General features: G+C 44.6%; 1 protein-coding gene across 2 annotated transcripts; it reads left to right on the top strand.

The window, feature by feature from the left end:
* The first annotated feature begins 2,284 nt into the window (after window positions 1-2,284).
* MSMB (microseminoprotein, beta-) lies at window positions 2,285-13,923 on the top strand. 2 transcript variants are annotated; one of them, XM_011950386.1, is made up of 4 exons: window positions 2,285-2,331; window positions 7,455-7,560; window positions 8,477-8,582; window positions 13,687-13,923. In XM_011950386.1, exons 1-4 carry the CDS (start codon window positions 2,329-2,331, stop codon window positions 13,814-13,816), a joined length of 345 nt encoding a protein of 114 aa, XP_011805776.1. In that variant the 5' UTR covers window positions 2,285-2,328; the 3' UTR covers window positions 13,817-13,923. The 2 variants fall into 2 exon arrangements, with proteins under 2 accessions (XP_011805776.1, XP_011805777.1); XM_011950387.1 differs by lacking the exon at window positions 8,477-8,582 and having other exon boundaries at window positions 2,297-2,331; window positions 13,687-13,917.
* Window positions 13,924-16,301: the final 2,378 nt, after the last annotated feature.

Below are 16,301 nucleotides of genomic sequence, written 5' to 3'. Positions count from 1 at the left end.
ATCTATAAGGATGATAGCTGAGGTAGGATCAACACTGAAAACTGATCAAGCAGGTTTGGACAGAGCTGGCTGTCACACACCCAGAGAGCACTGCTCATTTCATTTGCCTTCTTCCACACCTGCTCTGAGCATCCCTTTCTCAACCCCTGGGGTTGGAGTAGATGAGCTCATTTCAGCAGCGGTGTGGGTTGGTCTTGCCAGGATACTTTTTACTTGGGAATACCTGAGATAACCCAGGTGAAATCCTGTTCTGGGCAGCTGCTCTGTGCCAGGCACCCTGCCGGTCACTGGAAGGGACACTGACAGCAATAGGTCACAGTCACCGTCTTGGTCACAATGTTCTTAATTGCAAACAGTAGAACTTGCTCTAGGTGATTTGAGGTGGAAAGAGATTTATTAGATAATTCAAGCCTCTACTAAAGGCCAGAGACACAGGCTTTCTTGGCATAAGATCAAGTAGAGCACTGAAACCACACTGCTCCAGCAAGACCACTTTGCTACCAGTCACAGTCATGGCCCCCGTGCACTGACACTGCACACTGGACTCCAGAAACCCTTGCCCTAAGAGCCAGAACCCTCCACACCACCATTCCTAGGGAGATTCTGTGTGGTGCCAGTGTCCTTGAACCCTCTCTGAAGAGGACTTGTTGAGTTGAGAGTGTTTTGGAGCCAAGGTTAGCGCCTGTGCCCTGGAGGCAAGGAGGTGAGGGCAGCAAGTCCTAGTTGCTCTCAATGTAAGGCAGAACTTTCCACTCCACACTACAGGAAGTTCTTCAAACTTTAAGGTTTAAAAGAAACCAAGGGGCTACAGTGCATGATGAATGTGCCCCAATTTCCTGGGATTTAGTCCATGAACACTTAATTTATGCAGGTGAAGGCAGAAGTGTGTGGCACCCTTGGTGAGTGAGGAGGCAGCCAGACAGCACTACAGCTCTTCTAGGGAGCAGGAGAGTGACCCCAAGCTGTGTTAGGGGTGGTGAGGCTGATTTTAGGGAGGGTAGAGGATGGTGCTGGAAAGGGCCACTGTGGCCAGCTCAGAAGAGCCTCAAGGACCCTCTGGTTAGGAGCGTGAACTCTCATCTGTGGGCAGAGGGATCTCGGGGTTAAATTTTAGGAACTGTAGCAAGCTGTGGCAAGGTGTGAGGGGACTTCTTGTGATAAAATTGTCTTATGAACTCAGTTGTATCCCCCCAAATTTCATTGGTTTAAGCCCTAACCCCCAATATCCCAGAATGTGACTGCAATGGAGACACGGCCTTTAAAGAGGTGGCTTAAGTAAAATGTAAGTTATAGTAGACCCTAATCCAATATGGCTAGTGTCCTTATAAGGAGAGGAAATTTGGACACAGAGAGAGACACCAGGGATGCATGCCATGTAAGAGGCAGCAAGAGTGTGGCCATCTGCAAATCAAGGAGAGAGGGCTCAGAGGAAAACAAGCGTTCCCCAGTGGCTTGACCTCACAGTTCTAGTTTCCAGAGCTGTGAGCAAATAAATTTCTTTCATCAAAGCCACCCAGTTGCAGTGTTTTGTTGTGGTGGCCAGAGCAAACAGATAAAGTAGTAAGTCCCTGCAGCACCCTAAGAGGTTCTGCTTGTTGCCATTCCCCAAAGACCATCCTGGCTATGATGAGGGCAGGCATGGTTGTTTGGGAGGAGACCACTGTGGAACAAAGAGAAGGAAGGCTTGCTTGATGCAGCAGGGAGTAGACTACAGATTCAAGAAGGGCTCTAGAAAGGTCCAGCGATTGAGCTTGTCAGGGAAACTCAAGCTGTATGTAGTTCTTGCTCTCCTGTGCCCTGCAGGATGGCTTGACCCATTTCTGTTCTCATGCCAGACCCTAAGGGCAGTGTCATCTGGGCCACAGACCCAGGCCTAATGGGTCTGGTGGACTGACTTGTGGGCTATTCTTTTGCCTTCACAAAACCCACCTTCACCACCTGGCTATTGTGACTGGCATCCCTGAGGCTCTGTTTCTTTGTGTGTAAAATCAAATAAGGACACGTCATGTGCTAGCAATCCACCAGTATAGGGCGAAGGCTCAGCAAAGAGGAGTTCTCTCCTCCTCTGCTCTTTTAGGTCAGGAGCAAATGCAGATCGGGGTGGGGACAAGGTAAACACATAACCTGGGTGGAGATCTGATTGATTAATAACTCATAAATCATCTGAAACCATACTTTCCTTTTGCTAGTCAACCCTCTGTAAACACTCAATGTGTTCTCACCTTGTTATTCCCAATGATGTCGAAAGCGTGGTTGCCCTCTCCAGTATAAAAGTTTGATGCAACTTTTCCTGTATGTACCTGTCTATAAGGAATCCTGCTTGTCACAATGGTAGGTAATTGGTTTTATATATAAAGACTAGAAAAGCAAAAGAGAATATGTATTCCTTATTTGAATATGCTGTGATGTGTGCTTCTACCGCATAGCACTGAATGGTAAATGTGACCTAGTTAGGAATCTTCTGTTATTACCTGCAATTCAATGTGCAGAGTAAGAGTGTCTGGGAGCTTGCAAAAATTGTAACGAGTTTAGCACTAGTTCTATTATCTAAGATATAAGTTGTTTCTCCTTCCAGTATTCTGGGGATCAATTAGATTTCATAGGTGTCTCTGATTCTTGGGTCCCATGTGAGTAATTTGAAATTAAAAATAGTTTCAGAGCTGCATGACTGCATCGTTTTTGAGATGAGGGAGCTGAACCTGGGGAGGGGAAGGAGCTGCCACTGGGGTCTCACCGCAGCCTGTGAATGAGCTGAGATAGGAACCCAGGCATCCCTCTCTCCCTGCCAGGGGCTCCCAAACTTGGCTGGGCAGTGGAACTCCCGGGGGAATTTTGAAGAACACTGACACCCATCTTCCACCCTGACACTCTGATTTAATTGGGCTGCAGTGAGAACAAACAGGGCATCAATTTTAAAAGCTGCCCGGGTGATTTTAATGCTTACTCGAGTTTGGGAATCATTTTCCTAGGCCCTTTTCACTATCGTGTGTTAAGGAAGAATTTTGGGTTTTGGGGGTTTTGTTTGTTTATTTGTTGGTTTTTGAGACAGGATCTCACTCTGTCGTCCAGGCTGGAGTGCAGTGGTGTGGTCACGATTCACTGTAGCCTTGACCTTCCTGGGCTCAGGTGATCCTCCCATCTCAGCTTCCCAAGTAGCTGGGACCACAGGCGAGAGTCACCATGCCCAACTAATTTTTGTATTTTTTTAGAGACAAGATTTTGCTATGCTGCCCAGGCTGGTCTTGAAGTCCTGGTCTCATGCAATCTGCCCACCTCGGCCCCCCAAAGTGGTGGGATTACAGGTGTGAACCACTGTGCCTGGCCAAGAAAGAATTTTGCTAAATGCAGGAAAGGAAGACATGAAGGGAGGGAAGGCTGGTGGCAGAATAGAAGACAGGAATGAAAAGAAGCTTTAGAGCCTCTCTACTCAGGGGTGGGCCTCACACCAGCAGCGTGGGCATCACCTGGGAGTTTCTATGTAAGTCTGAAGACCTACTGAAGCAGAATCTGCAGGTTATTTAACAAGCTCTCTGGTCAGGCACAGTGGCTCATGCCCATAATCCCAGCACTTTGGGAGGCTGAGGCGGGCGGATCATTTGAGGTCAGGAATTTGAGACCAGCCTGGCCAACATGATGAAACTCTGTCTCTACCACAAATACAAAAACTAGTCGGGCATGGTGGTACACTCCTGTAATCTCAGCTACTCAGGAGGCTAAGGCAGGAGAATCACTTGAACTCGGAAGGCAGAGGTTGCAGTGACCCAAGATTGTGCCACTGCACTCTACTCTGGGCGACAGAACAAGATTCTATCTCAAAAACAAACAAAACAAAATAAACTCCCAGGAATGCACATTAAAGCAGCACTGGGTTGGTCATTGTACCTGGGTTCTCACCTGGGAGACTAGGTAAAGAAACTGAGGCACTGACCCTGAGATTGTGTGTTTCCTGTGAGCTCCCTGGGTAACTCTAATGCTTACCCAAGTGGGAGAACCCCTCTTTTTACAGGGGAGGAAAACTGAATTTCAGAGAGAGAGAGAGAGAGAGAGAGAGTCAGTGTTAGGCTATTTCTGAGATACTGTCAAGTGGGTAATCTCAAAATTAAATAATTTGCTCTCTGCTGTCACCATGTTTGGACTCTCCCCTGGTGGTTCAATCTCGTGCCTCTGCTCTAGAGCTGCAGGAGACTTGGGGATTTTGCACATGTCACTTGTCCTGGGATGCAGCCCTGCTTGTCCCTGTTGACTCTCCTGCTTTGTGACTCAGTGAAACAAGATCCACAAGATTCCAGTGATCCCCAGTCCCCCAGGAGCCCTCTTTCTGCATGAAAGGAGTAAAATTGTTGTCAACAAGGCTGACTTTTGGGGGGAAAAAAGTTTAGGTTTCCACCCTGATTTCGAGCTGAAGGTTACTCAAAAGAAGAATGAAACAGAACAAGTGCCACTTCAAGTCCTGGCTTGAGCTGAATGTATCAAGCGTTGTGTTGTTTTTAAAGAATTTCTTTCTTTCTTTCTGGCTATAAAACTCATACATTTTATTGTAGAAAATTTAGAAAATAAGAGGAAAAGTCCAAAGAAGAAAATTGTCTTAATCCTCCCATCCAAAAATGACTTGTTATTTGATACAAAACCCTCAGTGTGTTCTGAGCGTCTCTCTCTGCATCACGGGAATCATGTTTTCATAGCCTGCTTCATTTCATGTCGTGACATGTGGTCATCATTTGCTCATGTGACTTCACCTTCTACCCTGCTGGCTCGCCAGGTGTTTTTCTGAGTCACTGTTCTCCACCAGCTCTGTTCTTGGGCATTTTGTTTCTTTCCATTTTTCCACTGCAGTGAGCATCCTTGTGGAGGAGTCTGTCTCTGTGTCTGTGCCATTTTTAGGATCACGTCTTGGAGATGAAAAGGTGAAACCAAATGTTGTAAATGGTTTTAACAATGTAGATATATAGTAGCAAATTGTTTTCCATAATAATTGTTCAAAGTAAGTCATTCTTGTGCATATCACCTCCCACAGATGTCTCTATTTCCCTCTGGGTATTATAAATTAAAAGATTATTCTCACCATCCCATTATGTTTGTATTTCATCTACATATTTACATTTCTTTTGTTATCAGTAAGTTGAACTTTTTCATGTGTTTATTCATCGTTTCTGTGCGTGTGTGTGTGTGTGTGTGTGTGAAATGCCACTTTCTCTTGCCATTTTTCTGTTTAAGATGTTTTTCTTCCCCCATTGGTATGTAATGATATTGTTCTGAAAATCTGATATCTTTCTAATTTCAGTTATGTTCTTATGACATTTATATTCTCAAATCTATTTTTTTATGCTTAGAATAAGTATTTATGTATATATGCTGTGATTATTTTATGATCTTATTGTAAAAACTTAACCCTTGAATCCTTTTGGAATTCATTTCACTAATGGGGACTCAAGTAGGAAATTAACTTTGTTTCTTCCCCAAATAGTTTGCCACTTGTTCTAATACCATTTACTGAATAATTGCTCTCCACAGAACTCAAATAACATGTTTATTTTATAATAAACTTCTACATATATTTATACGTTCTGGGTTTTCTTTTTTTCTTTTTTATCTTATCCAACTACCTTTGGAACTTTCTAGGTTTTCTATTTTTATCCCTGTGTTTGCCCCTTTTTTTTTTTTTTTTTAAAGACAGGGTTTCACTCTGTTGCCCAGGCTGGAGTGCAGTAGTGCTATCATGGCTCACTGCAGCCTCAACCTTCCTGGGTTCAAGCGATTCTCCACCTCAGTCTCCCAAGTAGCAGAGACTATAGGGGCACACCACCGCGCCCACCTAATTTTTGTATTTTTTGTAGAGATGGGGTTTCACCATGTTGCCCAAGCTGGTCTTGGACTCCTGAGCTCAGGCAATCTGCTTGCCTCAGCTTCCCAAATTGCTGAGATTACAGGAGTGAGCCACTGTGCCCTGCCTATCTTTCTATTCTTATATGAGTAACATACTACTTCAAGTAACATCACTTCATAATAAATTTCAGGAATCTTGCAGAGTAAATGCCTTCATTCCCATTGTCAAAAGACAAAATTACAACACATTTAGTTTAAACATCTTAATTGACTTTTTTTTTTTTTTTTTTGAGAAGGAGTCTCACTGTCTCTCCCAAGCTGGAGTGCAATGGCACAATCTTGGCTCACTGCAACCTCCGCCTCCCAGGCTTAAGCGATTCTTCTGCCTCAGCCTTCAGAGTACCTGGGATTACAGGCGCTTGCCACTATGCCCAGCTAATTTTTCAGTATTTTAGTAGAGAGTGGGTTTCCTCATGTTGCCCAGGGTGGTTTCAAACTCCTGAGCTCAGGCAGTCCACCTGCCTCAGCCTCCCAAAGTGCTAGGATTACAGGCATGAGCCACCATGCCTGGCCCTTAATTAACTTTTACTTGTAAGTCTATAATCAGGCAATACCTCATTCCATAAAATAGATTGAGTGTTCCGCAGAGCTGACCAGAGAAGTTTGGCTTTATAGACAGAAAGAGCCAGAAAAAGCAGAAACAGAGAACAAAAAGTAAATTGGTCTTTTCAGAGTGACTTTGCTTATAAGTTAAAGCAGAGGGGACTTTCTCATCATGTCAGCTAAAACTGGCCTGTTGGGCATTTGGCTATTACCTCTCACTCTCTCCTAATTTCTTAGAAGGTTGGATAAGCAACTTAGTTTTGACTTAGTGACAGAGAACTTCAGCAAGGGCGACTGCATTTTGATTTGGTCTGTTGGGCCTAGTGCAGGAGCTCAGTCCAAACACCAATGGCCTCCTATACATTTTATTTAACACCATCTTCCCTTTCAAAAGTTCCCAGAAATTACCGTGTTAAGGTTTGTTTGTTTATTTAGCTCATCTCAAAAAGATGGCAAAGTCAACTAGATACTTTTCCTTGTTCTAAATTTCAGTATAGATTAACTGGTTTGTTCGTGGAGTCATAAAAGATGCCATTATGACCTAGGAAATGAAGTTTTTAGCCTCATTTCCTGTGTTTATAGCCTGGCCCCAATTTTTTTGTCATATCTCCAACTAATCCAGTTAACTACAATAAGCCTTCAACTATATATTTGTGTTGCATCTCTTCTATATCTTTGTTAATGTTTCATTCTTCTCATGAAACTCCTCATTCTGTCCTTTAAGTCTTACATATGGCGCAAAGAAACTAAAAATTGCCTTATTTGTAAGGATTTCCTGAACTTCCTCTGCAATGAAACAGCACACTTATCGTTGTTGCCGCATGCCTGTTGACTCCTGTTTGCCTCTTTCTGTAGTTCATGCTAGTGACTTGTGCAGGTCTTGTTCCCTCGCTAGGTCATCCGAGGTTAGGAACTCCACCTCATAACCTCTCACCAGAAACCAGCCAAGGTCCTGGTACACAGCACTCAGTCAAGGATTATCCTCTGAATTAATTCATTCTCCACCCTGACCTTTCTTCACATTACAGAATGTTCTCCTGGGCGGCTTCGTGATCTTTGCCACCTTCGTGACTTTATGCAATGCATCATGCTATGTCGTACCTAATGAGGGAGTTCCAGGAGATTCTACCAGGGGTAAATCTTGGCTTTTCAATGTTTATTATGTTATTGCAGCCTGGCAGATGGACCTGTCTGCAGATAAAAGCCTTTGTGTTTCCGTTTGTTTGTTTTTTGAGATAGTCATGCTCTGTCTCCCAGGCTGGAGCACAGTGGCACCATTTCGGCTCACTGCAACCTCCTCCTCCTGGGTTCCAGTGATTCTACCTCCTCAGCCTCCCAAGTAGCTGGGACTACAGGTGTGTGCCACCATGCCTGGCTAATTTTTGTATTTTTGGTAAAGACAGGGCTTTGCCACATTGGCCAGGCTGGTCTCGAACTCCTGACCCCAGGTCATCCATCTGCCTCGGCCTCCCAAAGTGTTGGGATTACAGGCGTGAGCCACTGTGCCTGGCCTCACTTGGGGAGCCTTCTAAGAACACAGTAGCCTGGGTCCTGCACCCAGAAATACTGATTTCATTGTTCTAGGGTAGAGCTGAGACATGGATGGTTTTCAAGTACCCAAGATGTTTGACATGTGGGTTGAAACATCCCAGGGTTGAAAACCACCAATGCAAAGCAAAGGGAAGTGTAGAAGTAAGAGACTTATCCAGAGATAATCCAGCAGGAAAAAACATGGTCCCAAGTACCCGTAGGCTCACATGGCTACCTGATTCAAAAAAAGGGCCTTATTTTTTTCTTGAAATATCTGTTCTGAAATAAAACTTAGAAGGATGTAAGCTTTCTGTAAGAAAACATTATCAGCAGCATGAACTGAACAGTACTGGAATTAGCCATGGGTGAATACAGGAGCACCATTCTTAGATACCTTTAAAATTATTGAGCTCCTCTCTCTCTGGGAGGGGTATAGATAGTAGGGGCAGGACTCAATGTCCTGATAGGCCTTGTTCTCATTGCATGACTTGCACTGATGATGTTGTGTGTATTGTTTTAGAATGCACGGATCTCGAAGGAAACAAACACCCGATAAACTCGAAGTGGCAGACTGACAACTGTGAGACATGCTCTTGCTACGAAACAGAAATTTTCTGTTGCACCCTGTAAGTCTCAAGCCAGTGCTGGCCAAGGGGGGATATAGCTGTTCTCTGAGGAACAGCTACTCCCTCTTGCAAAATTCCAACCTTCAGGGGTTTAGTTTTTGTTTTAGTTTTTTCTAGACTTTATATAGAGTAGTTTTAGATTCACAGCAAAACCGAGCAGAGGTACAGAAATTTCCCATATGCCTCCCACCCTCACACATGCACGACCTCCCCATTATCAACATCGTCCACCACAGTGGTATATTTGTTATGATTGATGAACCTACATTACACATCATTATCACCCGAGTCCATAGTTTATGTTAGGGCTTACTCTTGGTGTTGTGGTATTGGGGGTTAGCTTTCAGTCCTGTTTCTTTTTAAAAAATTGTGGGCCAGGCACAGTGGCTCACACCTGTAATCCCAACACTTTGGGAGACCAAGGCAGGCGGATCATGAGGTCAGCAGATCAAGACCATCCTGGCTAACACGTGAAACCCCGTCTCTACTAAAAATACAAAAAAAAATTAGCCAGCCGTGGTGGCAGGTGCCTGTAGTCCCAGCTACTCGGGAGGCTGAGGCAGGAGAATGGCATGAACCCAGGAGGCGGAGCTTGCGGTGAGCAGAGATCGCACCACTGCACTTCAACCTGGGCAACAGAGTGAGACTCCGTATCAAAAAAAAAAAAAAAAAAAAAAATTGTGGTAAAATATACGTAACATAAAATGTACCATGTTAACAATTTTAAATGTATACTTGAGCAGCATTAAGTACATTCACACTGTTATGGCATCACTGCCATCCACCTCCAGAACTTGTTCATCTTCTGAAGCTGAAGCTTTGTACCCATTAAGCAGTCACTCTCCATCCCCTGCTCCCCAGCCCCTGGCAACCACCATTTTACTTTCTGTCTCTATGATTTTGACTACTCTAGGTCCCTCATATAAGTGGAATCATACAGTAATTGCTTTTTTGAGACTGGCTCATTTCACTTAGCATAATATCCTCGTGGTTCATCTGTGTTGTAGCATGCGTCAACATTTCCTTCTTGTTCAAGGCTGAATCATATTCTGTAATACGGAGAGACCACATTTTGCATCTCCATTCATCTGTTGATGAACACTTGGGTTGTTTTCCACCTCAGTCTGATTTCTTTTCTGTTGTTTTTGAAACTTGATAAGTAGCTCTTTATTCCAGATGGGCTCCTGAAGACAGGAAAGAGTATCTAAATGGTCTGACACTATTCTAGAGATTGGCCCGGTAATCACTTCAGTCTGGGCCTTGTAGATTTGCAAAAACAGCAGTGGCTCTGAGCTTAGGCAGAGGGATTAGATGTGAGGGGTAAAGGGAGGATCTGTAGTGTGCCTTGTACCATAAAACTTATGCTGCTTCACTGCTCAAGTTTAACTCACGTCAACCCAAAGGCTATGCAGAGGTTTTCTGCTGGGTTGCTATGGACACCAGAAGTCTAGAACTTGAGCAGACAGAACACAGAGTACCCTCAGTGTGGTCCTAATTTACCTGTTTCCTCAGCAGCTATGTCCATACCAGCTACCTAACTCCCAACCCCCCAAATCCATCTAACTTCTTCCTGTAGCCTTGGCTTGTAGTGTTTTGCAGGAACAGGAATGGATCTGATGGCAGAAGCATTGGTGTCAAGGGCATTTCCCAAACTTGTCTAATCACAGACTCACCTGGGAAGCTTGATGAAATACAGATTCCTGGGCTCCATCCCAGAACTGATGATCAGAATCTGTAGGTGAGGGGCCAAGGAATCTGAATTTTAACAGGTGCCTCGAGAATCTTATGAGGACACCATGAGTAGAGAAGCAAGCATTTAACTTAGATCAGAACACCTGAGTCCTACTGAACCTGAAGTGCCTGGAGAGTTCCAGCCACATTTATTGAGGAGGCCCCATGCTAGGTGCCAATGGAACAGAGGAATATTGGACTGAGAGATGGCTGGCTGCTCAGAGCAGGCTCCTGGGCATCGCATTGGCCAGATCACTGGGTATTACAGCTGAGCCTTGATTTTGTGGCTCCAGGGATTTGTGATTGTCTTTATATCAAGTGTTAATGTCACTCTGGTAGAGTGTGACTGTATCCCAGCCAGTGAAGGACTGGTGACTGATCCCTCCCTCATAAAGAAGCGCAGGTCCCTGGCGGCTAAAGTGTCCATGTCACCCAGATTTGGCATCCCTGCCCTCTTCTAAGATTGTCCACTGTAGGCTGGGATTCTCATGGGCCTGGTGTGGAAAAGAGCCAGGCTGCTCCTTGCAGTGAAGAGGGAAGAACCTCACTATTGGAGTCAGAGTAACTTGAGTCTGAATCTCCATTCCCTTTTATACTAGCTGTGTGACCCTGAGTAAGTTTCTGAATGTCTCTGAGCCTCTGTCTCCTCACAGTATAATCAGGTATAATCAAGTGGCTATAAGAATTAAATGAGATTCTGCTATATATTCTTTAACCCAACAAACACTTAAGGTCTTCTCTGTGCCAATTTTGTGTCATGTGAGCCTGGGACAGTAACTGACACCTGGTCAGTTTTCAAAGCGCCCTTTCCTTTTCTCCTGCCATGCTGCCTATTTCATTTGGCACACTGCTCCACAAAGGGGAAATGAATCAACACCTTCTTCCCTGGAAATGCCTCACTTCTTACCAAGTTTGTTTTTCTCATGAACTTTTTTCTCCTCCATGGAAAAATACAAACTTTGATTAAGCTTTTTCTGGAAGAAGTTTTTGGACCCACTGCACCCTCTGTGGGATGCTGCCCAGATCTCAAGGTGCTCAGTGGCAGTGGAGCCTGAGGCTGGGGGCCCAGGCAGAGGCTCCAGGGCAGGGCATGGGAGATGTCCTGGGCTCCACGCTGCCTGGATCCAGGGCTAGCTCCCTGGCTTGGGTGAGGAAAAGGCAGTGGGAGACAAAAGGCCAAGGTCATCCAACCACTGATTCTGGATAGCTGAATATCCGATGTTGACAGTTTCTCTTCCCTCTCTCTCTTTGCAGTTTCATCTATAGAGCTAAGTCTGGTTTGCATTGAAATAAGCATCCAGTAATACGCCCTTTGCCTTACCAACTTGTACTTGCACACAGGCAGCAGAGATTCACCATTTCACTTCCTACCACGAACTAAAAGAATTGTATCTCTTCAACAAGCACCACTTTATTTTTAACCTTTTTTTAAATTGTGGTAAAATGTATACTACATAAAATGTGTCAGTGTAACCATTTTAAAACGTACAATTCAGTGGCATTAAGCACATTCAGAGTACTACGAATGTACTTAATTTCCAAATCTTTTTAATGACTCCAACCTGAAACTCTATATCCATTAAACAATAACTCAGATTCCCCATCCCCCAAACCCATGGTAACCTCAAATCTACTTTCTATCTCTATGAATTTGCCTACTCTAGATATTTCATATAATTCACACGATGTTTGTCTTTCCGTGTCTGGCTTATTTCATTCAGCATGTTGTCATGGTTCGTTCATGTTGTAGCATGTATCAGTACTTCATTCTTGTTTCTGCCGGAATAATATTCCATGGCATGGCCATACCACATTTTGCTTATCCATTTATTTGTTGAACACTTGAGTTGCTTCTGCCTGTTGGCTAAAGTAAGAAATGTTGTTCTGAATATTAGCATACAATGTTTATCAATATACAAACATTGGCATATAATGTTTGAGTCCCTGCTTTCAATTCTTTTGGGACATATGCCCAGGAGTAGCTTTCTGGGTCATATGGTAATTTTTTGTTTAACTTATTGAGGAGCTGCCAAGCTGTTTTCCACAGCAGCTGCACCATTTTACATTCCTACCAGCCAGCAATCACCTTTAAATATGAAAGGTTTTAAATGACATTTCCCCCAATTTTCTAAGTAAAACATATGAATTATAGAACCATGGGGAAGTATAGGAGAAAAAAGAAGAAAAACGTACTCATAATCCTGACTACGTAAAGATAATAACTATTAATATTCTATATTATTTATTTATTTATTTGTATTAAAAAATTGACACAGGGTCTCACTATGTTGCCCAGGCTGGTCTCAAACTCCTGGGATCAAGCTGTCGTCCCACTTTAGCCCCCTGAGTAGCTGGGATTACAGGCATGTGACACCATGCCGCGGCTTCTATCATCATTTCTTTATGTCTCTTTTCTACATTTTTTTTCTTTTACATAGTGGATATCAAATTTTATATCACAATTTTGTGGACTGATTTTTCCACTTAATATTCTAGCATTGGGCTGGGCATGGTGGCTCATGCCTCTAATCCCAGCACTTTGGGAGGCCAAGGCGGGTGGATCATTTGAGGTCAGGAGTTCGAAACCAGCCTGGCCAACATGGTGAGACCGCCTCCCCCCATCTCCACTAAAAATATAAAAATTAGCTGGGGGTAGTAACGCGCTCCTGTAATCCCAGCTACTCAAGAGGCTGAGGCAAGAGAATCGCTTAAACCTGGGAGACGGAGGTTGAAATGAGCTGAGATTGTGCCACTGCACTCCATCCTGGGTGACAGAGTGAAATTCGTCTCAAAAAATTAAAGTAATAATAATAATAATAATAAATATACTCGCATTAGTATCATCTCATCTCATCTCATCAGAACTCTTCAAAATATTTGTATGAACTGCAGCTCAATTAGAGGTGGTCTCTGATTTTCATCAGCTTCTCCCTGGGCTCCATGACACTGGCCTGGAGTGACTCATTGCTCCGGTTGCTTGAGAGAGCTCCTTTGCCAACAGGCCTCCAAGTCAGGGCTGGGATTTGTTTCCTTTCCACATTCTATCAACAATATGCTGCCGCTTCCTGAACAGGGAGGGTGGGAGGAGCCAGCATGGAACAAGTTGCCACTTTCCAGAGTAGCTAGACTTGCCCCTGGGCCTGTCAGCACCTACTGCTGACCTTCTGTGCCTGCAGGATGGAATGTAGGGGTAGGCTGTGTGACTCTATGGTACAAAGTGGTCCAGGTTCCTGGAGGCCACACTCTGGGGCTGCCAGCCAAAGGGTGCCCTTAAGTTGGAGCATGGGTGACTTCCTGAACAGAGCTGGCACCGGGGAGGGGGTGCTGGGGGTCCTTTGTCTTCTAACAGGCCCCCATTTTGTCTCAATGACAGTGTTTCTACACCTGTGGGTTATGATAAAAACAACTGTCAGAGAATCTTCAAGAAGGAGGACTGCAAGTATATTGTGGTGGAGAAGAAGGACCCAAAAAAGACCTGTTCTGTCAGTCAATGGATAATCTAATGTGCTTCTAGTAGGCACAGGGCTCCCAGGCCAGGCGTCATTCTCCTCTGGTCTATGATTGTGTAGCCATGCCTATCAGTAAAAAGATTTTTGAGCAAACACTTGAATATGTGTGTACTTTTAATTTATAACTTGTGTATGCATTGATTTAATACACATCATAAAGAATATAAAACATTTTAAAAGAGAGACAAAAATACACATGAATGGCCAGGCACAGTGGCTCATGCATGTAATCCCAGCACTTTGGGAGGCCGAGGCAGATGGATCATTTGAGGTCAGGAGATCAAGACCAGCCTGGCCAACATAGTGAAACCCCATCTCCACTAAAAATACAAAATTAGCCGGGCATGCTGGCAGGCACCTGTAGTCCCAGCTACTCGGGAGGCTGAGGCGGGAGAATCACTTGAACTTGGGAGGCAGCGGTTGCAGTGAGCCAAGATCACATCAGTGCACACCAGCCTGGGCGACAGAGTGAGACTCCGTCTCAAAACACAAGCAACCAACAAAAAAACCCAAACCCAAACAAAACAAAACAAAATAAATATGAATAAAAGTTCTATTTTTCCTAAGCTCTATAATAGATCATTGTGCATCCCTTACTTGGGGGACCACTGCCACTCTTACTGTTTCTGATGTCTGCATTCTGCTGCCCGTGTCCTGCTGTCTGGCGAATGATGAAAACAATGTATGTCTTCAAGCTGGAATTAGATCCCTTTACAGTGTTCCTGTTTATCCCTCCTTCCTCTTCATCAGGAAGTATCTTCTGTGATGTGTCCCCCACATTCCTCTGTGTTTGCTTGAGGTCAAAGCAGCTTAGAACAAGACAGCCTGAAGAAAGTGCCCCCAAGACCACATGCAGCCCGAGGGGAATTAAAGGCCAGAGGCTCTGCCTTGCAGATAGAGCGTGGCCTGGGTGCAAGGCCCCAGTATCAGTTATCTCTTGCTACACACAGACCACCCAAAACTTAGTGGCTTAAAACAATGACAACATCAAGGTGGTTTCAGAACTATACTCACTGAGTATCACCACATATCGTTAAACATCTAAAACAATGACAACATCAATTCTCTTTTGATTGTTTCTGTGGTAGAAAACATCTATTCACTCAACAGGTCTATACTGAGCACCTGGGTCAGGCAGTGCTCTGGACCTGGGGATACAGCAGTGAACCAGAGAGATCTCAGGAGAGAACCCTGCTCTCCTGGGGCTTGGAGTCAGCTGTGTGTACGCGACAGATCAGAAATAAGCAAACAGTCATCTGTTGAACAATCGGTGGGCAACTGATAAAATGTTTTATTTTCCCCTGTCCCCTATCTGTTCAAACATGCTATGTGGGCCAGTTGAGCAATCTAGACAGGTCCCTAAGCTTTCTTGGTCACCTTCGGATAGTTTAAAAAAGTGGTCTGAGTTACATTTTGAATTATACAAAGTCTCATTCCAGGGGCTGCATCTGAATTGAGAGGCAATGGGGGACAGGAGAGTTAAGGGCTCCTTCTGCCTGAGGTCATGTTCTAGGCTGACTTTTCATGGGACTTTTGTGGGCCTCTCTCTCCACAGCTTTCCTTCCACTCACAGCCTATGGCTGTTATCTTAGCTTCTGCATCAGAATCTGTGTCTTCTGTTGTTTTCTAATGAGGTTGCCTTGCCCCTTGTAGGAGTCAGTCTTGGGTGAGATCCATAAAACCCTGCTATGAACATCTCCTTTGCTGAGGAATGTGGGGAAGCTGTTGGCAAATCCACATGTATGGAGGACCTCTGTCAAAACTGATGCAGAAAGAAGTGCTATTTTAACATCTGGTCACAAGTAAATAATGTGAGTTATAATCTGGGCTGTAAACTGGACGTGGTGGCTTATGCTTGTAATCCTGGGTGAGGTGGGAGGATCGCTTGTGCCTAGGAGTTCGAGGCCAGTCTGGGTAACACAGCAAGACCCTGTCTCTACAGAAAAAAAATTTTAAACCAGGCATCACGTTGCACGTCGGTAATCCCAGCTACTCAGCAGGTTGAGGCAGGAGAATCGCTTGAACCCAGGAGGCAGAAGCTGCACCGAGCCGAGATTGCGCCACTGCACTCCAGCCTGGGCGACAGAGTCAGACCCTGTCTCAAAGAAAAAAGAAAAGAAATAAAGAATCTGGGTTCTGACATTTATTTATTTACTCAATGTATTTTTTTCTTTTCTTTTTTTTTTTTTTGAGACCCAGTGTTGCTCTGTCGCCCAGACAGTGTAGTGGCGCGATCTCGGCTGACTGCAATCTCCGCCTCCCAGGTTCAAGCAATTCTGCCTCAGCCTCCTGAGTAGCAGGGACTACACTCGCGCGCCACCGCGCCCGGCTAATTTTTTGTGTTTTTAGTAGAGAAGGAGTTTCACCGTGTTAGTCAGGATGGTCTCCATCTTCCGACCTCGTGATTCGCCCGCCTCCGGTTCCCAACGTGCTGGGATTACAGGCATGAGCCACCGCGCCCGGCCTATTTACTTTAGAA

This window comes from Colobus angolensis, unplaced genomic scaffold, assembly GCF_000951035.1.
Source record: "Colobus angolensis palliatus isolate OR3802 unplaced genomic scaffold, Cang.pa_1.0 Scaffold306, whole genome shotgun sequence".
Taxonomy (NCBI): domain Eukaryota; kingdom Metazoa; phylum Chordata; class Mammalia; order Primates; family Cercopithecidae; genus Colobus; species Colobus angolensis.
Note: the sequence above shows the minus strand (reverse complement) of the source record. Positions and strands in the feature narration are given on the sequence as shown.